This window comes from Bactrocera oleae, chromosome 5 (assembly GCF_042242935.1).
Source record: "Bactrocera oleae isolate idBacOlea1 chromosome 5, idBacOlea1, whole genome shotgun sequence".
Taxonomy (NCBI): domain Eukaryota; kingdom Metazoa; phylum Arthropoda; class Insecta; order Diptera; family Tephritidae; genus Bactrocera; species Bactrocera oleae.
Window position 1 is genome coordinate 63026424 of NC_091539.1, and position 8985 is coordinate 63035408.

An 8985-nucleotide genomic window follows, 5' to 3' on the forward strand; every position below is an offset into this window, starting at 1 on the left:
AAAGCAAAATTTTCGCTATAAAGAAAAATCGGAGAAAAGGAAGTTTTCCAAACACATATGCTTTTATCTCTCCGAAAATCAAAGCTTCAGAGGCATCAGCGGAACATTGTTTTAGATAATTTGTTAGTTGTAACGAATAAATATTGGCGTCAGCTACTACATTAAAAATATTAATATTTCCCATTTAAAAAAGTGTTTATTGTCAAATTTTAATTTAACCACTTTTGCAACATTTAAACTTTTATTTGTATGTCTCTATTTATTAACAATTTCCTACTAACATTTAATTTAAAAACTAACACAAATATTTTGTAATAAATTTTAAAACAAATAAATTAAAAAAAATAGGATTCTTTGGCCATTCGACTTTGTTATTGTTGGTGGAGAAATGCCTGTTTGGAAACTTAATTTCAATAGGTCACAAATGTTGTATAAAAATGCATTTTTGTCAAATTTTCAGTCAACCAAAATGAAGCGAGCTGCTCCCAGGAACTTCAATGCAATGCCGCCACAGCTTTGTGAGCTGCGTCATCCAAATCCACCGCTGTTTGAATGGCCAAACCAGAATCTTTTAGTATTTTTCTGGCCTCATCCACATTTGTGCCTTCCAAGCGCACAATAAGCGGTACTTTCAGATCAAGGGTTTTGGAGGCAGCAACAACTCCATTAGCAATGGTGGCACAATTCACAATACCACCAAAGACATTTACAAGTATAGCTTTTACTTTCGTATCAGATGTAACTATTTGGAAGGCTTTCAGCACTTGATTCTCTTTAACGCCACCGCCAACGTCGAGAAAATTTGCTGGCTCACCGCCATTCAACTTAATTATGTCCATCGTGGCCATGGCGAGACCAGCGCCATTTACCAGACAACCAATATTTCCGTCCATAGCCACGTAATTGAGATTATTTTTGGCTGCTTCCACTTCACGTGGATCTGTATCCTCTTCGGCAGTGTGCATAGCGAAAATATCTTTTTGCCGATACTCCGCATTATCATCGAAGTTTAACTTAGCATCAACGGCGATTACTTCATTTGTATCCGTTTCAGCTAACGGGTTAATCTCGATTTGTGTGGCATCGACAGCTTTGAAGAGATCGAAGAGCTTTTGTATTTCTTCAGCAGCACGTTCTACGCATTGTCCTTTAAACTCGAGGAATTTCGCAATTTCGATGAGTGTATTTTGTGGTATTGGCTTGGCTAGATCTAGAGGTACAGTCTTGATTTTCTCTGGTGTTTTTTCGGCGACCGCTTCGATATCCATACCACCAGCAGGCGAGGCAATAAGCACTGGTCCATTGTGTTCACGATCCAATACTATTGATAGATATGTTTCACGTGTGATATTTACGCTGCGTGCTACCATCACTTTTTTAACTAATATTCCTGATTTTGGTGTTTGCTTGGTGATAAGCCGATTACCAATCATTTGTTTGGTAAGCGACAGGACGTCATCCTTCCTAAGAGCGTAATAAAAAACGTTGTTTATAAATGTTATGGACATACATTAAGGAGTATAATACTGACTTCGTGGTAAGATGTACTCCTCCTTTGAATCCATTATCAAAAACACCCTTACCGCGACCGCCTGCCAGTATTTGTGCCTTCACGACATATTCCGAGCAATCTGTAGTTATAAATAATAAAAATGTCATGTAATAATCTTATTTAAACTAAGCAAACAATTACATGCTTACCAAACTGGTTTATTAACTGCGCATCGTTGGGCGAATTTTCTAATACTTTGAACTCTTGTATAGCGACACCAAATTTTTGCAACAGTTCCTTGCTGTTGCACTCGAGCAAATTTAAATGACGCACTTGCTGCAGACGTGTTGTCTAAAATATGCAATATAATGGTTCAGTTGATAAATATAAGTTTTGTTACCGATTATGTAGCTATCAGCGCAACTTAACCTTTTGGAGTATCCGCATGGCGGGAGCGAAGCCGGCAGCAGCGCGTAAAAGAGGCAGCATTTTTTTATATTAATAGTTAAAGAAATTAAAATAGTTTAGTGAAAATTCACTAAACAGTCTATAATTAAGTTTAATAGTGAAAAGTTAGGTAGGCAGCAGTACTTTGAACTTCTATTTATTATTGCTAATTTAAATGATAGAGTAGGTATTTGTTATCAAATGTTTATATTTTTAGGCAAATTGAGAGAGAAGAGAGTTAATCTAACAGCGGATGTAGAGAAGTATTTTGATAGCACTATATATAACAATATTTTAAACAAAAAAATGTTTTAATACAAAATAATCAAAATAATAGTGTACCATCGGGTTTTTCTAAAGGATATATAGACGAATGTTGTTTTAAAATAAGCTTTACTTTAAGCTGCATGTGCACTTATATTTTAAACTTTTTAAAATTTCTCAGAAAACATGGCAACTGCAACTATAGCGAACAGCTGTGTTAGCTGTTTTTGTTTTTTTTTCTGCAAACTTTGGACACCTATACAAAAGTGATTATTTAAGTTTTATTTATAATACAGTACACATTAAACAGCTCAGGAATTAATGCGACCAATATTAAATATAATTTAATGTCATGAACGATAGCAGCGAAATTGAGAGCAGCCAAGGCACTGCGGACACACCTCTCCCATTGCCGCATATACCGATAGTGACATCAGTCAGTTGCTGTCTCATACTTTCTGTCATATATGTAGCCAGTTTATATATTTGGAATACCAAACATAATCGGGATCACCCAGCGACGGTAAAGCGACGCTTCGTCAGCGTTATCATTGTTATGCTCATAGCACCATTTTTCGTATATAAATTTTCTTCACGAGAGCTACTGGAGCGTGCTTCATTTGCAGAAATTTTGGGTTTGAGATGGCAGGGACTCTTCCTAGCCATTACAGTGCCATATTTGCTGACAATGCTATTATTTTTGGGTCCACTGTGCGTGCAGGTGCAAAATGAATCTTTAAAAATGTTTTTGGGTAAGCTTGTGGTTTGTTACCATGGCATTCTTATAGATATTTTTTTTTGTTTTTGATTCTACAGATACTGATTTTTGGATTGGTTCATTCAAAAATATACTTTGGATACGAAACCATGTTATGGCACCAATCAGTGAAGAATTCGTCTTTCGCGCATGTATGATGCCACTAATTTTGCAGAGTTTTTCACCCTTGACAGCTGTGTTCATTACACCACTATTCTTTGGTACCGCGCACATACACCATATTGGGGAACGCCTCAGCTTGGGTATGGAATTGAAAACTGCCTTAGTGATATCATGTAAGTTGCATAAATATTTCTGCAAATCTTTATTTATTTTTATTATAAATAAATTATTTTGCCAGGCTTTCAGTTAACTTACACCACAGTCTTTGGTTTCTACTCGGCTTTTCTCTTTGCGCGCACCGGTCATTTTGTCGCACCATTCCTTGTGCATGCATTTTGTAATCATATGGGCTTACCTGATGTCCAAGAGCTGTGGCAACAACATTTAGTACGTCGCATTCTACTTATTTTATGCTACATTGTGGGTTTTGTTGGTTGGATCATATTGCTGCCAATCGCCACACAGCCTTCACTATATTCTAACAATTTGTATTGGAATAATTAAAATAATGAACAAAGTAGCAACAATTGAAATTACATTAGTACATAAATATTGAAAGTGATCGATATTCATTAAGCATAATTTTATATGTTTAATTACGAAATAAAAATATGTTTCATACATACATACATTTATGACTTTTAGTAATAAAATTTTTCGTTTCTCTTTTTTTATACAAGTAAGCTTTTCGATGGCAGCATTTTATTTGTATTTTAAAGTTATAACAACGTTTTGTGTGTTACCAAATCCGGTTGTCAATTTTATTTAAGTGATAAATAAAATTTTATATGCATACTAGGTCATCATATCATTTACTTTAACCTTTCAATGCAGTTTCTAATTCATTATTTGCTTTAAGCTCTTTAATAATGTCCAAGCCACCAATCAGTTCACCCTTAACATATACTTGTGGATACGTGGGCCAATCGGAATATGTTTTGAGACCTTGACGGACTTCTTCATCATTCAATATATCGAATGTCTCATAGGGAACACTGGAAAAATATAATATTCTTAGTATTGCAAAATTTTTAAAGGCTTGATTTTACAAACTTTGTGGCATTCAAGATTTCAATTAACTGGCGGGAGAAACCACAACGTGGAGCATTGCGATCGCCCTTCATGAATATCATAAGATCCGCTTTAGTGATGAGGGCTTTCAAACGATCCTCTAAAGATTCACCGGCTACAGAGCCACCAAGTTTTTTACACTTTGCTGTAATTTCAGCTACATTGACACCATCCACGCGATCCACTGCGGTCCCTTTGGTGAAGAAAATTATGGTGGGGACTGCTTCAATCTAATAAGTTTGTATATTTATTTTGAAGTGTTTTTGTTATAGCATATACTCTGTGAACTTGAAGTACCTGGTGCTTGATAGAAATTTCTGGAAAGTTTTCGGCCACCACACTAACAAACTGCAATTTGTTACTTAGGATTTTGGTTAGCTCCTCCAGAGCTTCCTGGACATGTTTACACTGTTCAGCCCAATCGGCTGTAAATAGCACTACTGTAGTCTTCTCCGCACTTGTGTATACATAAGCAATTGGTTAGTGTCTATCAATTATTCTGACAAAGATTACTTACTTGATCAGTGTGTTGTACTGGTCGGCATCTTTAACTGAAATAATTGAATTGCTGGCGGACATATTTATAGTTTTTGTTCAATTTGTTTGTTTATTAAATTGTACGTTATGACTTTTTATGAAATTCTCGCCAGGAAGACACAAAGTTTAGCAGCGAGCGAGGTTTTTGGGTTATGGTCAAGCAAATGTCAGAAATGTCAAATTGATTTGGAATACTAAAGCGTTGTTGCCGTATTATTCGTGAAATTATAGTCAAATTATACTAGTTTCTTAAATATTATTAACTTTTGAATTCATCACAAGTTTGGAGTAAATTTTTAGCTTTATTGACAACAACAACAACATATAACAAAATACTATCTCAATTAATGAATAAAGCAGTACTTATTTATGCAACCCTCAACACCACAAATACTACGACAAGTGATTTTGTGTTCCACCGCAAACAGATGAGGTACACACAAATTTTATATCTGTTCAAAATAAAACATATGTATTTTATGTTAATGTGGCGAAAGTTTAATTAAAAATCTAACTCTTTTAGCACGCTGCCATGTCAAAGCCATCTATATTAATAATAGAACCGTTTTATGGAGGTAGCCACAAGCAGCTGATCGATACTATCATCGAGTGTGAGTAGTGAATAGCACAGTGCCGGTTGCACCACTTCCACTTCCGCTGCATATTTTACATATTCATCTCTATAATTTAATAGGTTTAAACATCTGTGACTATGAAATATTTAGTCTTCCAGCAAAGAAATGGCATTGGCGTGCGCGTACCGGCGCGTTATACTTTTCACAAATCATACCGGTTGATCATGAATACAAAGTGCTTTTTACCAGCTCAGTGCTGAACTTGGCTGAGCTCTTAGGTGTACGTCCAGATTTGGTTAATTGTAAAAAGATTGTTTATTTTCACGAAAATCAATTAGTCTATCCTGTGCGTGAAGTAAAGGAGCGCGACTGTCAATATGGTTTGAACCAAATACTAACATGGTGCGTGCTTATATATAATTTTTATTTCATAGCATTAATTATGTCATTGCCCACTTACACAGCCTTTCTGCCGACAATATAATTTTCAATTCAAATTTCAACCGTACATCCTTCCTGGATAGCATAACACCCTTTCTCAACATACAACCTGATTTTAAATTGAAACATATACGCGATAAAATTGAGAAGAAATGTGAAGTGCTATACTATCCTATTAAATTCCATGCTTTCCCCAATAAACGACTGATGATTGGTGGTGCGGAGCCATCTCTAACCGCACTGATGAGTGATAAAGACTGTTTGCATCTGATTTGGCCACATCGTTGGGAGCACGATAAGAATCCAAAACTGTTGGTGGAGGTACTATTGGAATTGAACAAACGACAAGTGGACTTTAAAGTGACAATATGTGGCGAAAATTATCAGGCAGCACCAGAGTCCTTTGACGGTTTACAAGATAAGTTGGGTGCCAAGCTAATAAATTTTGGTTTCTTGCCGCGTGACAAATATATAAAAACGTTGTTGTCTGGTGATGTTGTAATCTCGACGGCGGGACATGAGTTCTATGGTGTCGCTATGTAAGTGCAATAATTTTTGAAATATTATATATAAGTGAAATGTTCCTGTATATTTATTGCAGGCTTGAAGCAACGTACTGCGGCTGTATGCCCATAGCGCCGAATAAACTTGTTTACCCGGAAATATACCCCAAAGAGAATCTCTACAATACTTCCAATCAGCTAATAAAAATGCTTTACAATTGGTGTCGCAATCCGGAACTGTTTCGGCGTCAAAGAGACACATTTTTTGAATATTTTACATTCGATCGCTACTCAGCGCAACATTTAGTGCCTAAATTCCTAGAGAAATTGCGCATTTAATGACGCACTTCCTTCACATGCCAGTTTATAGGTTTTGTGCAATATCTGGCAAAGCAAAAATTATCATATACATGTAAGTTGTATAACAATAATCGAATGAAAAACGATCTAAAACTATGTGTTGCTATGCAAACTTATCAACTAACTGCAACAGATTGCAGTTTCGTCACAGGTGACGAAAATTATAGATCAACTAAAAACTATGTTAATAGATGTAAATTAGCAGCCTGAAAATTTACAAAAAAATTTACATAGAAAAAAATTAGTATACAAATTGACATACATACATATATATTTTTATCCTATTAGAGGGTAGGTAAAACTCAAAAATCATTGAAATTTGTTAAACTACAAACTTAGATTTTGCTTTGGTGAATATAAAAACAAATATATTAATTATTTTACAGTTAAAGTTTAATATATGTAATTGTTTGTTGTTTTTTAAGCATATACAATTGTTCAAATCATATCTTTAAAATATATATCTTCAATATGCTAAGCTATTATAAAGTAATTATAGCAAAATCATTCACCTTTTAGAAGTTTTATACGTGCTTTTGATTTTTTTTTACTCCCCATTGTTTTAATACCAACTTAATGAATAATGCAAATAAATTTGTGTAACATACATGTCTGTACCAATTAAATGTACGAATACACAAATACAAACATAAAAGGATTTTTTGGTTAAGTTCCGCTTGCATTGCACTGTTGTTTTATGCTAAAAGTGATTTTCTTTGAACTTTGGTGGCGTCGAATAGGGCACCTTTTCATGCGCACGATACTCCTCATCATCGGCATGGCACTCGCGATAGCATTGCGCACAAAAGAGTTCACCATCACAACCTTTGCAACGAAACACCGCATCTTCGTTGCAGATATTGCACCAGGGCAGCTCTTCCAAGTCGGTTGGACGGGTGCCTGCTGGAGGAGGCGGCACACCAGCTGTCAGCTCTGTTTCAAGTTCAGTGGGCAGGCGTGATTCTGCCAAATACTATGGAAGAAGATTGAGTTTTAATATATTTTATTATCTTGTGCACATGTACCTTTGTCATAACGGCTTTCAAGACCATTTCATCGTCTTCATTATCACTAGGTGTGTTGTTGTCTGGCGAATGCTCTTTTTGTGTTAAGCCTATACCATCTACTGACTGCTCTCTTAGCGCTCTCAAGCGTCGCTCAATATCCGAAATAGCGTCATTGCGTTCGTCCGCTATTTGACGATCGATTTGCGCTTCGCCCATAAATTGTTCTAAAAGATCTTGCATCTTCTGCTGGTCTGTACGTTCATCTGTGGAGAGCAGTACATCTTTCTTGGAGTAATCCTTTTGTGGCATGCCATTTAGCATAGCGAGTCTGGCGCGTATCTCTTCATCCGTAGAAGGATTTTCAATAGTTTTTAGATCTTTTAGGCGTTTGGAAATTACAGAATCCAGATTTTCTTCAATTTCCGAGTTTTCTGCATTGGAATGTGTAGCATCAGCAGTAGTAGCAGTAGCATTTGAGATTGGAGCCAACACTTCACCCAAGTCAGGCGGTGGGTCATCTCTAAAAAAGTTAAATTAATTATACATTATTGTGCAATATCCATACATAAATGCTATCTTTCATACTCTAACAAAGCTGCAGCTGCTGCCACGAGCGGGTCAGTACTGTTATTGCCCTTTGACTTTGTAACCAAAACGCCAGGCAATGCTTCTACGTCAATGACCTTTTCAGTCGCTTGCAACTTGGAAAGTTTATCGCAACATATTAAGCACACGTTCAACACTTTACCACCGTGTCGTGGTACAGGCATAGGACGTTTCAGACATTTAATGCAGTAGGAGTAGCCACAACTGGGACAGCCGTGCTGTAATCGATATAATATAAAAAAAAATGTTAAAGCTCGAAAATTTACTCTGATTTTATTGCAATTGATAAATACCTCTTTTGTGAAAAGTCCATATTTCTTACCGCAGCCAAAGCAGGACATTTTTTATACTAAATATTCACATAAAATCTTTTTAAATTATATTCTAATAGTTTTTAAATCGAAGATTTGATAAATCTATATTATCATAAAGACAATGGATTATTCATCGCTAATTAGACAACAATAACAGTCAGCTGTTGTTTACTAAACAGAGTAGTCGCGACATCTACATGTCAGCTTGTATCGTTCACATTTACCGGTTGTGCTAAACAGCTGTTGGCGTCAGTTTCCGCGGATATGTAATTTATAATAATTGTTCGTAAAAGTGACGCTTTGCTCAAAAATTTATTTAAAAGTCATTAGTGTGTAGTAGTGAAAATTTGTTAATATTTGTACTCGTTCTTGGTGCGTGCGTGTAGTTAAAAGTAGTGAGATTCGAGTTTCGTTCGAAAAGAGCTATTTTGCAGTGAAAATGCAAGTTTTGCCTGGATTTGTCTGTAGTGTTACTTAAGCATCCGGCG

At 35.8% G+C, this 8985-nt stretch overlaps 5 protein-coding genes across 6 annotated transcripts; 2 read left to right on the plus strand and 3 right to left on the minus strand.

Moving 5' to 3' along the window:
* Positions 1-207: 207 nt before the first annotated feature.
* On the minus strand, positions 208-2132 carry ScsbetaG (Succinyl-coenzyme A synthetase beta subunit, GDP-forming). The gene is made up of 4 exons (XM_014232236.3): positions 1922-2132; positions 1702-1843; positions 1532-1631; positions 208-1464 (listed from the first exon to the last, which is right to left on the minus strand). The coding sequence occupies exons 1-4, from the start codon at positions 1979-1981 to the stop codon at positions 495-497; spliced, it is 1272 nt and encodes a 423-aa protein (XP_014087711.1). The 5' UTR covers positions 1982-2132; the 3' UTR covers positions 208-494.
* A 282-nt stretch (positions 2133-2414) lies between these two features.
* Sras (Ras converting CAAX endopeptidase Sras) lies at positions 2415-3712 on the plus strand. The gene is made up of 3 exons (XM_014232291.3): positions 2415-2955; positions 3020-3256; positions 3322-3712. Exons 1-3 carry the CDS (start codon positions 2556-2558, stop codon positions 3585-3587), a joined length of 903 nt encoding a protein of 300 aa, XP_014087766.1. The 5' UTR covers positions 2415-2555; the 3' UTR covers positions 3588-3712.
* Positions 3713-3813: 101 nt separating this feature from the next.
* Grx3 (Glutaredoxin 3) lies at positions 3814-4874 on the minus strand. Its single transcript, XM_014232292.3, has 4 exons — positions 4672-4874; positions 4452-4611; positions 4137-4384; positions 3814-4078 (listed from the first exon to the last, which is right to left on the minus strand). The coding sequence occupies exons 1-4, from the start codon at positions 4731-4733 to the stop codon at positions 3901-3903; spliced, it is 648 nt and encodes a 215-aa protein (XP_014087767.1). The 5' UTR covers positions 4734-4874; the 3' UTR covers positions 3814-3900.
* Positions 4875-5014: 140 nt separating this feature from the next.
* LOC106615900 (tRNA-queuosine alpha-mannosyltransferase) lies at positions 5015-7239 on the plus strand. 2 transcript variants are annotated; one of them, XM_014232289.3, is made up of 5 exons: positions 5015-5124; positions 5215-5302; positions 5386-5668; positions 5731-6246; positions 6309-7239. In XM_014232289.3, the coding sequence occupies exons 2-5, from the start codon at positions 5224-5226 to the stop codon at positions 6547-6549; spliced, it is 1119 nt and encodes a 372-aa protein (XP_014087764.1). In that variant the 5' UTR covers positions 5015-5124; positions 5215-5223; the 3' UTR covers positions 6550-7239. The 2 variants fall into 2 exon arrangements, with proteins under 2 accessions (XP_014087764.1, XP_036224944.1); XM_036369051.2 differs by lacking the exon at positions 5015-5124 and having other exon boundaries at positions 5131-5302.
* Positions 6942-8651, minus strand: LOC106615901 (abscission/NoCut checkpoint regulator). Its single transcript, XM_014232290.3, has 4 exons — positions 8477-8651; positions 8163-8401; positions 7596-8097; positions 6942-7543 (listed from the first exon to the last, which is right to left on the minus strand). The coding sequence occupies exons 1-4, from the start codon at positions 8522-8524 to the stop codon at positions 7271-7273; spliced, it is 1062 nt and encodes a 353-aa protein (XP_014087765.1). The 5' UTR covers positions 8525-8651; the 3' UTR covers positions 6942-7270.
* Positions 8652-8985: the final 334 nt, after the last annotated feature.

What these genes read in the sequence shown, in the direction of transcription:
- Sras (XM_014232291.3), top strand. Translation starts at nt 2,556, where the DNA reads ATGAACGATAGCAGCGAAATTGAGAGCAGCCAAGGCACTGCGGACACA. An exon ending in ATCTTTAAAAATGTTTTTGG is followed by an intron (nt 2,956 to 3,019) that starts GTAAGCTTGTGG and finishes TTGATTCTACAG; the next exon opens with ATACTGATTTTTGGATTGGT. An exon ending in AACTGCCTTAGTGATATCAT is followed by an intron (nt 3,257 to 3,321) that starts GTAAGTTGCATA and finishes TTATTTTGCCAG; the next exon opens with GCTTTCAGTTAACTTACACC.
- ScsbetaG (XM_014232236.3), bottom strand. Translation starts at nt 1,981, where the DNA reads ATGCTGCCTCTTTTACGCGCTGCTGCCGGCTTCGCTCCCGCCATGCGG. An exon ending in CCATGCGGATACTCCAAAAG is followed by an intron (nt 1,844 to 1,921) that starts GTTAAGTTGCGC and finishes TGCATATTTTAG; the next exon opens with ACAACACGTCTGCAGCAAGT. An exon ending in GCAGTTAATAAACCAGTTTG is followed by an intron (nt 1,632 to 1,701) that starts GTAAGCATGTAA and finishes TTATAACTACAG; the next exon opens with ATTGCTCGGAATATGTCGTG.
- LOC106615901 (XM_014232290.3), bottom strand. Translation starts at nt 8,524, where the DNA reads ATGTCCTGCTTTGGCTGCGGTAAGAAATATGGACTTTTCACAAAAGAG. An exon ending in ATGGACTTTTCACAAAAGAG is followed by an intron (nt 8,402 to 8,476) that starts GTATTTATCAAT and finishes TATCGATTACAG; the next exon opens with CACGGCTGTCCCAGTTGTGG. An exon ending in TGAAAGCCGTTATGACAAAG is followed by an intron (nt 7,544 to 7,595) that starts GTACATGTGCAC and finishes CTTCTTCCATAG; the next exon opens with TATTTGGCAGAATCACGCCT.
- LOC106615900 (XM_014232289.3), top strand. Translation starts at nt 5,224, where the DNA reads ATGTCAAAGCCATCTATATTAATAATAGAACCGTTTTATGGAGGTAGC. An exon ending in GATCGATACTATCATCGAGT is followed by an intron (nt 5,303 to 5,385) that starts GTGAGTAGTGAA and finishes ATAATTTAATAG; the next exon opens with GTTTAAACATCTGTGACTAT. An exon ending in GAGTTCTATGGTGTCGCTAT is followed by an intron (nt 6,247 to 6,308) that starts GTAAGTGCAATA and finishes TATTTATTGCAG; the next exon opens with GCTTGAAGCAACGTACTGCG.
- Grx3 (XM_014232292.3), bottom strand. Translation starts at nt 4,733, where the DNA reads ATGTCCGCCAGCAATTCAATTATTTCAGTTAAAGATGCCGACCAGTAC. An exon ending in CAGTACAACACACTGATCAA is followed by an intron (nt 4,612 to 4,671) that starts GTAAGTAATCTT and finishes TGTATACACAAG; the next exon opens with TGCGGAGAAGACTACAGTAG. An exon ending in GAAATCTTGAATGCCACAAA is followed by an intron (nt 4,079 to 4,136) that starts GTTTGTAAAATC and finishes ATATTTTTCCAG; the next exon opens with TGTTCCCTATGAGACATTCG.